Below are 14434 nucleotides of genomic sequence, written 5' to 3'. Positions count from 1 at the left end.
CGAACAAATAAACTAAGATCAAATTTGCAAAACGTAACTTTGAATGTTATGAAAGATATTCCACAATTTTGTGTTTTTTCAAAGGCATTATATTGTTGGAAAATATCCTTGTAGCTTACCAATTACAGCCAATTCAAAAACTAAACTTATTTGAAAGAAAAATTTCCTTGCAATATAATTAAAATCTTCATCTACTATTCTCGAGTCTCAAAAGTTGTAAAATCAAATGTAGGGTAAGCCAACCCGGTGCACAAAACATCCTACGTTAGCTGGTTCGGGGAAGGATCACACTCCTTGGAGTGTGATGTAGACAGTCTACCCTAATGCAATCATTAGTGACTGCTTCCACGGCTCGAGCACATGACCTATAGATCACAGGGAGACAACTTTACCGTTGCTCCAAGGCTCCCCTTCTAGTTGTAAAATCGAGGTAAAGAGAGTAAATATTCTATCACCCAAAAATGTCTTCAAGCTTCATGATTTTTGATACAGAAGCAAATCTTATAAAACCAGAATAACCAGGGGATGTTCTCACTCCTATATCAGAATTCACTCCCTATCTGTTGTTACAAATGATGCACTTAGCCCCAAGTCATCTTATCACAAGCCTACAACTTATAATCAAGAGCACAGCCTCAAAAAAAAATTCTATGATTTACAAGTGCAACTCACATAAACACATCATGTGAGGTTAGCAGCTTTGGGGATTAATCAGTATAATAATGTACAAACACCTTGAATGAAATAACACATCGCAAAAACTAATGGTACATCATGTATTTGAGAGGGGTAGGAAGAAGATCACGGGGCAGAAACGCCCGGCTCATACTTCCTTTCTAGCAGAATAGCAGGAGCATCTCCAGAACCCTCACAAAGGAGGGAAATCATCTTCATTTTTTAGATGGTATGATGACTTGAGGGTAACCCTGAATGTGTAAAAGCAAGCTTAGGAGGTTTGTGATTGAATACTATAGGCGTTATTACTAATCAAAGGTGCTCATACCTATCAAGATTCTTACTAAAAACAGAATTTGACCTCTGCACAGGGCTGGACTGTTGAGTAGACGAAGGGACAGGTTTTTGTTGCCTACTTTCGGAAATGCTCATTGCCAAAGAACCAACAGAACCAAACTCAACCACTTCCTCAGTTGGTAAAGCCTGACCAGTCATGGTACGGTGTCCTCTCCCATGAGGGGAAAATAAAGGATGGGTATCACCTTGATCAGCAGAAGATTCAGATTGCGGCTGCTCATGGAAGCTTCTCTCATGTGTGTGCATCTCCGTGAAAGTCGCCCGACCAGTAGTTCGAGGAGATCTCAATCCTGCCTGATGTCTACCCTTCACCATTGACGGCCTATAACCTTGTGGAAGACGATTCTGCAAAAATTAAGCCACAAAGAACTTATCAAACAAGGAAGATATTTTTGCTCACAATAGAAAGAGTTGTCTGCATGGGCCTGATACGTGATCTGCGCACATTCAAAGTGCCAATATACAACAGATAGGAACATGAGTATACCAAGTTGGGGAAGTATGTCCCAGTTCCCCGTTGCTTTGGCATCTCTTCCAAGGTATAAGGCATGCCATGCATTAACATTGGATTTATGGTATAGAATGCTTGACTAGGGATAACACCATTTGTGCTCCCATGAGAAAACCCATTCCTTTTCATATATGACGGCTGCTGAGCAGCTTCCCATGAGTACTTGATGTGAAATGGAGATGGCAGTGCTGGAGGTACAGGCAGAGCAGGCATATTCAAGGCATATTCATAACACCAGCGCCCATATTGAAAATAGTTGAAGTAATTGTCATAGTCCCCACTTAGATCAGACAAAGCTTTCGAAGGAATTCCAGCAACATTTGTTGAAGCCAAATCCAAGTTCAAATGATTTCCTCCAGAGCAACCATATGCTTTTGCAATAGAAGTAGGCGGCGATGACCCAGATGAAACTCTCTTCTCAGAGTTGCCAAACTGTTTCATATGGGAAATCTCATTTTTCATCTCCTCATTGCATGCTGGCGAGTTGGCAAAATAATGATGAGGTGCAAAATAAGGCTTACTTGAATTAGTAAGTTCAGGCATATTAGTAGATATTGAAAGGCCATTCCCAATGGAGCTGGCAAGATCTGCTGCATCAGCAGAAAGACGGTAACCCAATAGGCTCCCATTTCCATGCCTCTCTGCCTCCAACAGCAGCATAGATTGATGTGCCTCTGTAATGCCTTCCTGATGTCCATCTTCTCCGCAAGAAGATCCATCACTGGCAAAATTTAATTCAGATTTTCCCTGCTCTATTTGTGATGGTTCAAAATCTGGAGCAGGATATGCAGGACAGAAGCCGTTTCTCAGATCTTGAACATCAGGCCTCTCTCCACCATCATGCCGATCCATAGTATTGGGAAAAAACTTATAAAGTTCCTCCGCAATATTATCTTCGCATTGTAGAAGGATACTTCCCAGCTTTTTAGCCCCATAATTGATGGCACTTCGTATCCGGAAGAAATTCCCTGCATAACAGATAGACATCATAGAGAACACATCACTCGATGGACAAGGAAAACAAGCTCTTGGATGACTACTGGTATGATGTCCAAATTTGCTTCCACAACAAAAACCTGTCTTTTTTTCTGAAGATAGTTGTTGGAATGTCATGATCTGGAAATGCTAGGAATTATCTGATTATGTCTTTTCATCCTCAATTGGCAAAAAGAATAATCTGAACCCACTGGGTCTAATCTGGTTTGACTATGATGAAAAACCACGCTATGTGTGCAAACAGTTTGATTGAATTAAACCTAATTTGGATCCTTTTAACCCTGCCCCCGCAACTAGAAAATACCACACATCGGATGGTATATGATACCAGCATAAAACACATTGATTGTTATGAGCATTAAATTGTAGTATCAAAGAGGATAGAAAAATTAAGTTTAGGAGACATTTTACCTTGATTGACACTGCGACCAAGATTATTATTTTCCTTCAGAGGATCAATTATGTTAAGATACTTTCGCATCAATGTCCGGGAATTCAAATCACTGCCTTTAGAAGGCACTGAAAACAAATCCAGACAATATCTAATGAAATCATTGCTGAGCAGTAAATCACCACCATCATTTTCAGGCATCTCAACTGCATGAGAGGAAAGAAAATCATTGGAACCAGAAAAAAAAAAAATCACTGGATCAGTACAAACGGCAATGCCAGAATATGTTGCTTACCAACAGATTCCGGTAAAGAGGATATGCGAACAGGCCCAGATAGACTGATACAATAGTTTTCCCAATCAAACTTGCTGAAGTAGTCCAAAAATTTATATAGAACCTAAAACTCACCATATCAGTCATTAGGCTCACCAATATCAAATAGAAATCTGAAATGTCATCATTTATGCCAGGAGAACTCACTGCTAAGGGACCATCTAGTGTTGCATGAAAAAAATGAAAGATGTACAGAACCAAAGTTTCTAATGCATAAGTAGAAACCAAGCCGTGATGAGCACCGAGAATCCGGCTTTCATAATAGCACCAAGTTTTTATCAAGATAATGCTGCGCTTAAATAGATGATCTTTTCCGATGAGGCGATCAACCTGTAAAGTAAGCAGAACCACATAAAGGAAATGTAAGTTTGCATCCAACGTCACAAACAAAATGATCCAAGGCAATTACAGAGACAAAAGTTGATCCTGACTAATCTCATTCTCCTCCTCCTCTTTCCCACCCCAACTGCCACCCTTGATGCCTTCCCAAAGGATGACCAAAAAAGCAAGCAAGCTTCGGGTGATGGGAACATCAACATCTTCTCAATTTCACTAAACAAGTTTTATCTTTTCTTTCGAGAGGGAGATGCAGACTTTCAAGAATGAGGCAAACAATAAGTAGGAAGAAAAGAAGTACAATTTCAACTTTGACAATCTTTTTGTACAATTCTCAGCATTGCAAAATTGAAGTGTTTTAGATTCAAAGACATAAATGTTTTACTTGAGTTGGGTAAGTGGGAGGGAAGAAGAAGTATCAAGTACCAGTTAGTTCACTACATCAAGGTGCACAACCAGTGACATGGAAAGAACTTATATAATTTTAATGACATATCAAATCAACCAATTAACTCTGCAAAAAGCAACTATTCAGCCCCATATTCTTCAGCAACTATTCAGTCCCCATATTCTTCAAGATTGCAACAACTATCTTGTAGTACTTGTACGTTTAGCAGAACATGACAGGCCAAAAGACAACATGCCCAGACTAATGTCATACAACACAATCAACACCATATGGTGTGGATTGTTCAACAGTTCAACGACCACTTCCTAGTGTTTAGAAGAGGATTAAGTTTCAGAAGAGAATAAACCTACCTGCTCAAGAAAGCAGAGAGTACAAAGACCGCCTATTTGGTTCAAGGAAATATCAACAACTATGTTCTGCACAATGCATTTTACAAGCTTAACCTGCCATATGAGAGTAAGACGTCAGGAAGATAAGGAGTAGCTTAGTACTAACAATAATAAACTAAAGATATGAATTTGCAAAAGAACAGGAGAATAGAGTTGGTGAGATGCATGTGTAACATGGAGGACACGATACTACACTGCAATTTTCAAATATTGCTTTGGGCCTTAATATGTACCCTTTTTAATATAACTTGGAAACCCTCTGAAAAAGTGGAGGTTGCTGTGGCTAGTTGGAAGGTAGAGAATGGAGTCCAAAAAGGAGATACAAAAGGCAGCTCCTCTTTGCATGGTTCAGACGAGGTAGGGAAAAAGGATCAGCCAGGAATTTAAGAGTGGAGAGACCAGTATAGAAAGTCAACATTGTTCTTTTATTTCATTTGTACTTTTAGCTTAAATATTCCATTTGTATCGAGAGTTGGTCGTATTTTGAAAACTTAAGAGGAACTCATGTCTAAGTTGACATAGTCTTGGTGTGGTCTTTAATAAAGAGATCTCGATTTACCCCACCCCCAACAAGAGGGGAAAAAATCTTGAAAGACGAATAGGTTTCCCTCAAATCTGGCTCCCAAAAGCATAACAAGAAAATCCAGATCACTAAGGCAATAGATGTATTAGGGTTTCATCGAAAAGAAACTCTAATCATTGCCAAATATGAGAGATTTTAGAAAAATATAAAATAAAATAAAAACCATGCCAAATATGATGTTAGCTTAAACTAGTAAATGTAGTGATTTAATGTTTCCAGTGTGTTATGTGGAAAAGCAAAGGGAAGAGCTATCAAAGGATCGAAAAGAAAAGGAAAGGCCAAAATTATAAACCTAATGCAAACACAAGAAATACAGCTCGCATGATGATAATTTATATCATGGGAAATAAACATGGAAATCAAAGTTGCTGATGATGATGATTCGGATACTTCACTAAATCAACCATTTAACACAAATAACTAAAGTTCATTTAACCTTGTTAAAGTGTGTGACCGTCTCATCTAAAAGCTTCAATTGTTGGAGAGAGCACACTTTAATTTACTTAATTATGTTTTCAACGTGCCCAGCTCACGTGCAGTCTAATTCGTTTTTCATGGCCCAAGCATCTGGAAATTCTTTTTGATAATGGGTAGCGGTGAGACTCGAAGCAAAGACCTCTGTCGGCTCTAATACCGTGTTAAAGTATGTGAACATCTCAGCTTTTTTTTTTTTTTTTTGATAAGGTAACACTTGTATATATATCCAAAAAATGTGAACATCTCATCTAAAAGCTTAAGTTGTTAGAAAGAACACACTTTAATTTACTTAAACCTTATTTCACCCACAACTCATAACCATAGCCAACCTGGATCTTCCAGCTTCTCCAATAAGACATAATAGAAATGAAAACATTTTTGAGCAACACAATCAAAAGTTAAGGCCTCTTGCAACCAGAGTAGAAGGTTTGAGATTGCACACACCCAAGTAAAAGGTTTACTAACTTCCCAGAAGAGGCCTTTTAAAATTTCAACATTTAAGTACTAGGTACCAACCTCATCTTAATTTAAAAGGGGGGTGCACCTCAAAATAAGACATCTTTGACAAGTAAAACGATTACCTAAAAGCCTAGAAAGTAAACCAACATCAAACATAAAGAAAAGGATATCGGACATACAAGAAGCTTCGTGCTCAATCAAACAGTCACATAAAATGAGATCGAGTATAAAATATTGAATGGTACAACTAAAATAAATTTAGCACCTCAGCACGAATCAACTGCACATCTTTTACCACGAATTCTGCAGCCTTATTTTGTTCTTCTGCTTTAAGTATAGATACCATATCATTAGCCAAAGCATCCTCAAAATTTGTGCCACCAAATGCGGTCAAATCAATATCTCCATCAGGAAGATAGGTCTTTAATGGGACAGAACCGTAAGGGAAAACCTGTAATTAGATTCCAATAAGACATCCATTAAAGACTTGGACTCAATGCACAAAACTAACATGTGTCTGCAAAAATAGAACTATGAAAAATATTAGAATTGCAAACTTCCTCATTCAGAAAGCTAGTGGCCGGAGAAGTACCTAAAGAAATACCTATCAGCAATCTTTGCATTTGAATAAAACAACACCAAACGAAAAACAAAATTTGTCTTCAACTCCCCTATCCTCAACTGAGTAAAGGAAATAATTTATCATAAGATGTGTCAAAAGAGACTACTCTTTCTTTCACCAATTTCTCTACCCCTAGCTGTCCTTTTCCCTCCACAGAAGTTGTTCCTCTTCTACCTGAACCGGCAATATACTTCAAAAAGACCAACTCAAAGTAGAAATGTCACCATGTCACCATGTCACCACTACCTCATTAACCATGCTACCATCAGCCATAAAAGATTTAGATAAATAGGCCTACATTAATAACATATTCGAAACGGAAGCAGTACGGTTAGAATATTACTGTTCATACTGGCTAGCTATCTGCTTTTTGTTGACAAGTGGTGTATCTTGTCATCTAGGGTTAGTCTGGAGGCTTTCTAGTCTAACTATACTTTCTTAATTGTAGTAGTGCTTTTGAAAGGAAGTTTTGCTACGGATATAACTAATATGGATACCTGAACCGTGGATCTAGCACCATGCATGCACCAGCGTAAACACGATTCGTACATGCACTAGCAAATTAAAACTGTGACATCATCAAATGATTCTGTAGCGATTTTGGAATGCTAAATTAGCCATTTAATAATTATCCTCATGTTTTACCATTTACAAGCATCTTTTGATTTTAAATACAAATGAAAACTTAAGAACAATGTGATGCCAATCATCTTTTCTTAATAACTTTACAATTTTGTACCTTAACTATTCCATCTACAACAACAACAACAACAACAACCCAGTGAAATCCCAACGCGAGGTCCGGGAGGGCAGTAGTGTGTACGAGACCGACTCCTACCAAGGTAGGACGGTTGTTTCCGAAAGACCCTCGGCTCAATAGAAAGCATAAGAGCATAAAAGCATAACAAGAGGTCGGGGAGATAAGGCCAAGAGATTCAAAGCGATATGGAAATGCAAATAACCAAAGCGACTAAGCCATGACGAAGCGATTTGAAAAGGGAGCAAGTAGCTATCACGATAAAATAAGATAATCAAAGTAATGTGATAACAACAAATAGTAGTAAACCAAAGCACAAATGTGACTACTAATATGAAAGGATAAACGTTACTATCTACTAGCCTTCTACCCTTAACCGAGTCCCTCCATACCCTCCTATCTAAGGTCATGTCCCTGTGAAGTCGTAAATGCGCTATATCCCGTTCTAATCACCTCTCTCCCAATACTTCTTCGCCTACCCCTCACCTCTTCGAAACCATCCATGGCCAACCTCTCACACCTCCGCACCGGGGCATTTGTGTCTCTCTCTTCACATGTCCAAACCATCTCGCCTCTCGTTTCCCGCATCTTGTCTTCCACCGAGGCCACTCCCACCTTGTCCCTGGGATAGCCTCATTCCTAATCCTATCACTCCCGGCGTGCCCACACACATCCATCTCAACATTCTCATCTCGGCAACTTTCATCTTTTGAACGTGAGAGATCTTAATCTTGCCAACACTCCGCCCCATACAACATGGCCTGGTCTAACCACCACTTTGTAGAACTTACCCATAAGTCATGGTGGCACTTTCTTATCACAATGACTCATAAGCCGAGCCTCCATTTCATCCACCCCCGCCCTTAATACGACGTGTGACATCATCGTCAATCTCCCCACCGTCTTGTATAATACGTACCCAAGATACTTGAAACTACTTGTCTTCTCGAACGCACCAGTACCAAGCCCTCACTTCCACGCCCTTCGAGGCGCTTCACCGAACTCGCACCCAGTACTCGTCTTGGTCCTACTCGGCTCTGAATCCTTAGACTCAAAGTTTTGGACGCTCAACCCTCCAGCCTTAGCGTTGACTCGTACGAGTCTCGTCGATCAAGACCATGTCATCCGCGAAAAGCACACACCATGGCACTCGCCTTGAATATGCCGCGTCAATTCATCCATCGCCAAGGCAAATAAAATGGACAAGAGCCGATCCGACGCAACCCCATCACAACGGGGAAGTGCTCGAGTCTCCTCCTCTCGTCTCTTACCTCGGTCGGCTCCCTACACATGTCCTCGATCACCCTAACGTACGCCACGGTGCACACCTTTAGCCTCCAAGCATCTCAGATCTTCGGAACTTGTCGTAAGTCTTTTTCTAGTCGATGAATACCATACGTAAGTCTCTTCCTCTCCCCATACTTGCTCCACCGCCTCCTTACAAGATGGATGGCCTTTGTAACAGAGTCCCACGAATCCAAACCGGGTTCTCTCCGAAATAGCTACACCTCTCCTCACCCTCATCTCCACCACCCTTTTCCCACACTTTCATAGTATGGCTTAGCACTGATACCTCTATAGTTGTTGCAACTCCGGATATCGCCCTTGTTCTTGTATAGTAGGATCATTACACTCGACCTCCATTCTTCGGCATCATTGCCGTCTTAAAGATGACATTAAACAACCAGTCGCCCACCCAAACTTCCGCACAGCCCGCAAACTTCCAAAAATTCTCCAGAATCTCGTCGGAGTCCCGTCGCTCTTCCTCGCGCATCCTACGAACAAGACCCTTAACCTCCTCAACCTTAATACTCCCGCAATACCCAAAAATCGCGACGCCTCCCCGTAAGTTCTAAATCTCCCAACACAATGTCCCCCGTCCCCTTCTTCATTCAAGAGTTTGTGGAAATACGACCGCCATCTCCGTCTAATGTGAGCCTCTTCTACCAATACTTTGCCACGCTAGTCCTTCGACGCACTTCACTTGATCCAAATCACGTGCCCTCCTCTCCCTTGCCTTGGCTAGCCCGAACAATTTCTTATCCCCGCCTTTTTCCTCTAGTTCCACATAAAGGCGTTCAAAAGTCGCCGTTTTTGCCATCGAAACCGCCAACTTCGCCTCCTTCCTCGCCATCTTATAAAGTTCTCTCGTTCGTCCACTTCTCCACCTCATCCTCGCTTTCTATAAACTTCGCACACGCCACCTTCTTTGCTTCCACCTTCCTTTCGCACTTCTCCATTCCACCACCAATCCCTCGATGCCCACCCCGATACCCGTCGAGACCCCAAAGACTTCCCTAGCTACCCCACGCAACTAGCCGTTCTATCCCACATACCGGTCGCATCCCCACTACTATCCCACGCTCCCGTCAGCCTCGCAATTTCTCTCCCATCTCCGTGGCACCAGTCATGGTCAAACTCCCCATCCGATCCTAGGCCGAACACCCACGACCCTCTCTTCTTTCTCGTCATCTTGATCCCTAAATCCATCACCAAGCAGCTTATGTCAGTTGTAAGGTTGTCGCCGGACGACCTTACGCCTTGCACGTACCTTTGTCATCCTTCCATAAGGAGTAGAAGTTCATCCGAGTCTTAGCCACCGAACTACGAAGGTTACCAAGTGCTCCTCCTTCGGAAACTCGAATTGGCTATCACCAACCCAAAAGCTCTTGCGAAATCCAAAAGTGCGACTCCTCCTCCATTCCCCGACCCCGAAGCCAAAACCTCCACGCACATCATCATAACCCCCGAAATGTAGACCCGACGTGCCCATTGAAATCACCTCCACGAATGAAGCTTCTCGCAGGTGGTATGCCTCCCACTACCTCGTCCAAATCCTCCCAAAATCGCCTCTTTCTCCTCGCCTAAGCCCTGCGGCATACAAGGGCGCACACGCACTAATGATGTTCAAAGTAAGCCCTTCAACGACCACCTTAATCGACATCATCCTATTAGCCGACCTCCTAACCCTCTACCACCCGATCCCTCAAATCACTATCTACTAAAATGCCTACCCCATTCCTATAGTTCGACCTACCGAGAACCAAAGCTTATACCCGTCTACCTCCTTAGCTTTTGTGGCCTACCCATTTGGTCTCTTGAACACAAGCTATATTAATCTTCCTCTTCTTAAGAATCTTAACTAGCTCTATGGATTTCCCCGTTAACGTCCCAATGTTCCAAGAACCTACTCTCAGCCACTGTTCCGGCACTGTTCCGACCACTATTCCATCTAAATTAAGAAAAAATTCTGATCTAAACAATGCCCCTAGGGCTTTGGTTCAATGATACTAGTGTCTTGGTTCAATGATACTAGTGTCGTGCATGATGTGAGGGCTAGGCGCACGTTCCCCTCCACGGACCAAAAGTCTGATATCTAAATAATGCCCCTAGGGCTTTGGTCCAAACCACGCTTCAGTTGGAATTTCTCGATGGTGTGTTCTATGACAAATTGCAACCCCGTTCCCGTTGCGTAAATGGAAGCTATCTACATATTACGTAATACTGGCATACTCGTTAATACTCTGACCTCACACCACCACTATTCTGCTCGATAAAATATAAAAACGACAACGAGAATGAACAGGTAAGCTTCTACGTATAACAAAAACAAGCCATAAACCTGATCACAAATATGCCCAGTCAACAAATATGGCACTTAATGGATAAGTTGCACCAATCAAAAGTATCACTTACATAAACTAGAATTCAACCAAACAATTTTTTTCCTTTGATTGGTAAAGATCAACCAAACAATTAATTCCAACACTCCCAACATAATATGAATGTTGCACTCTAGCTAGATATATAAGACTTCCTAATGTTAAGAACATTCGAGTAAGATTTTTCTCAAAAAAAAAAAAAAAAAAAAAAAAAAAAAAGAACATTCGAGTAAGATTTTCTTCCAGCTAAAATAAATTTCACGTTAGAAAACCTACTACTCCAAAACCTACAATAACTCCAAATCGTATAAGCCAAAGCACCATTAATGACTCTAACTTACAAAGCCAAGCTTAACGCACGCACAGTTTCTCCACCCTACCCCGGCTTTAAGCACTAGCCCCCAAGTTTATCATCTTGTTACTTGCCAAGACATACCTTCCCCAAATGAACACAACATCCACATAGACCTACTCGTATTACTTAAGAATCGTGAAAATTCAATTGCATAAATTGCTCTCCAATCAATAATCATGAGGTCATAATGCAGTAAGACAAACATTATAAACATGAGTAGTTCAAAGACGAGGCTAGGCAGATCTAGCATATAAGCAGCGCTTGCACCTGTACCCATTGTCTTTCAGTGAGAACTTAAAAAAGCCAAGCAAATTGGACCAATAACAGTAAGCTTCTGCTTCTGAGACAAAACATACCGAACAATTTATCAATTTATAGAAAAGATCCGAAAGGACATTCTCACATGCTCAATGCTAAAAGGTCTTCTCAATCAATATTCATAAGTATCAGGTTCTCACATGGGTATTTCAACACATCCAAAATGGATAAAGAATCTGCATTTGCAACATCCATTCCCCTCTTTTCTCTTAATATGAGTTGCAAAATGCAAGCTTGAGTGCTTCATTTAACAAGTGTTGAACAAGAACGGGATATTAAGTTGTGCACCCACTGTCCTTCAGTGCGAATTTAAACAAGCCAAGCAAATTGAAGAAATGACACTAAACTTACGCTTCTGAGACAATCATACTGAACAAAGCTGCTTAAGCTTGAAGTGGCACCAACAAATATAACCAAACATTGAGGTTTAATAACAACAACATACCCAGTGTAATCCCACAGGTGGATGTCGGGGGAGCGTAGAGTGTACGCAGACCTTACCCCTACCTCGTAGAGATAGAGAGGTTGTTTCCGATAGACCCTCGGCTTAAGTAAAGTAAAGCATTTCTAGCGAGCTTGAAAGGGAATCCAAAAATGAAAGCAGTAACAACAACGAAATAATGCGAAATGGAAAGCAGTACATAGCATTAGAAGAAAGAACAGTACCAACAACGAAGTAACGCGATAGCCGAAGCACAAGAAAGGCAGGTGGTAAAAGAAATCGAAGAACAAGAAACTACTAGAATAGTGCTAATACTACCAGTAAGTAAGTAGGTACAGGCACGACCACCAAGCCTATTCCTGCCCGAAAGCGAGAGAACGCTCAACTACCAACTAATCTTCTACCCTAGTCAGCAACCTCCAAACCTTCCTATCTAAGGCCATGTCCTCGGTAAGCTCAAGAAACACCATATCCTGTCTAATCACCTCCCCCCAAGCTCAACGTGGTATTAATTATGTTGATTTTAATACATGAATAATTTACTTCCTAAACAGCAACCAAACAACCCATAAACACAAGGAAGCAAAACATTGACTCCCTCCATTTCAATTTATTTTTCTCACTTTCCTTTTTAGTCTGTTTAAAAAAGAATGCATGTTTTCTTTCTTGGCAACTCTTAATTCCAACTTTCCACATGGCGTGTTTAAGACCACAATATCCAAAAGTTTCTTTACTTTCTTAAACTTCGCATCAAATCTAAACCAGACAAACAAACTGAAACGGAGGGAATATTAGTTATGCTGATATTAATACATGAATAATTCACTTCCTAACTAGCAACCAAAACAACCCCTTAAACACAAAAATCCAAAACATTTAACACAACATAGGTTCAAATAAACTAAAAGACAATGACCCTTTATACCTGACAAGCAAGAGAACCACCGATCAACCTTTGAACATAATCAATAACAGCTCTTCTCCTGTTTTCAGATACATCAATCGGCTGAACTTTCCTAAGAATGTTTTGTGTCACTTTCTCAGCCTTAAACCACACCTCAGCCCCAATATCTGAAAAACTTATCTCCTCTTCACCTACTGAACCGCTTTCATTTGCTTCTATAAACTCACCCATCAAAACCAACAAACAAAAAAACAACTTTTTTCTGTTTTGTTATACAACCCAAATCTTGATTTTGATAATAAAAAAAAATGGATTCAATCAAAACAAGAATTGGAAAGATTATCTTTTCCTAAAAAGGGGAATTTGGGGAGTGTTGGGAGGAAAGGGAAATGGAAAAAACACAAACCAATGTTACGAAAGTTGAAACTTTCAAGAAAAATACATGAAGAGCTATTAGATGACTTTAATTTTTCATAGTCTGGAGATTTAGGGTAGATTTTGGCTTATTTTGGTCCCAGATTCTGGATTATTATTTATTACCTTTCAAGCAAAAACATGTTTTTGAATAGAATTTAGTTTTGTTTTTTTTAAAACAAAAAATAGAATTGGCTAATTTGTAGTAGCTCCGTTTCAAATTATCTGTCTGTAAAAGTAGTTGTATCAAATTATTTGTCGTCTGAAGTTCAAATAAAATTAATTATTTTTTCTCATTATACGCTTAGTAGAATTAATGAAAATGAAACATAAATAAAGTAAACCTGAAATAGATAGATTGTAACTTGGACATAAATAAGAGTAAGATAGTAAAGATTTTTAAGATTCCTTTTAATTAATAGTTCTTAAGGAGCGTGTAAAAATAAAAAAGACAAGAGATAATTTGAGACGGGGGATGGAGTGGTAATAACATTTTATGCTGAATTCGTTTTTCTTTCTTTTTTTTTTTTTTTTTTTTGGAGGGGGTATGTATTTGAGATAATGGTGTACTAAATTACTAATATATGAGTAAATATGTATATTTTCTTTTTTCAATGGTAAAATAATTTATTACAGTATATCATAAATTTTATACTGGTTACTACTCTTTCAAACCCTAATTGCAAACCAATCCTCTCTCACCTACTCTCTCTCTCTCTTTATGGCTTTTAAATAACACTTTCTCTGTTCCAAAAAGATTATCCTTCTTTCTTTTTAGTCTGTTCCAAAAAGATTGTTACCTTTCTATATTTAGAAACAATTTAACTTTATAGAATGATTTATAGCGCAAATATCTAAAAACTGTTTTGGGCCAACGAAATTTCAAAGTGCTATTTTTATTTATTTGACTTTATGCGAAGTCGAAAATAATCTTTTTGGGACGGAGGGAGTACTAGTTTAAAAAAGATAATGAAGGGAAGTGTATTCTCTTCTTGTTTTTGTTTTATTTCTATTTCCCTTATAAATGATGAATTTTCATGGTC

General features: G+C 39.7%; 1 protein-coding gene across 1 annotated transcript; it reads right to left on the bottom strand.

The window, feature by feature from the left end:
* Window positions 1-462: 462 nt before the first annotated feature.
* Window positions 463-13580, bottom strand: LOC132056870 (uncharacterized). Its single transcript, XM_059449259.1, has 9 exons — window positions 12999-13580; window positions 6183-6368; window positions 4360-4452; window positions 3412-3594; window positions 3226-3328; window positions 2951-3136; window positions 1520-2511; window positions 1004-1377; window positions 463-926 (listed from the first exon to the last, which is right to left on the bottom strand). The coding sequence occupies exons 1-9, from the start codon at window positions 13206-13208 to the stop codon at window positions 869-871; spliced, it is 2385 nt and encodes a 794-aa protein (XP_059305242.1). The 5' UTR covers window positions 13209-13580; the 3' UTR covers window positions 463-868.
* Between the last annotated feature and the right edge of the window lie 854 nt (window positions 13581-14434).

The sequence above is a fragment of the Lycium ferocissimum genome, chromosome 5, assembly GCF_029784015.1.
Source record: "Lycium ferocissimum isolate CSIRO_LF1 chromosome 5, AGI_CSIRO_Lferr_CH_V1, whole genome shotgun sequence".
NCBI lineage: Eukaryota > Viridiplantae > Streptophyta > Magnoliopsida > Solanales > Solanaceae > Lycium > Lycium ferocissimum.
The sequence above is the reverse complement of the archived record's forward strand: the minus strand, read 5'-3'. Positions and strand labels throughout refer to the sequence as shown.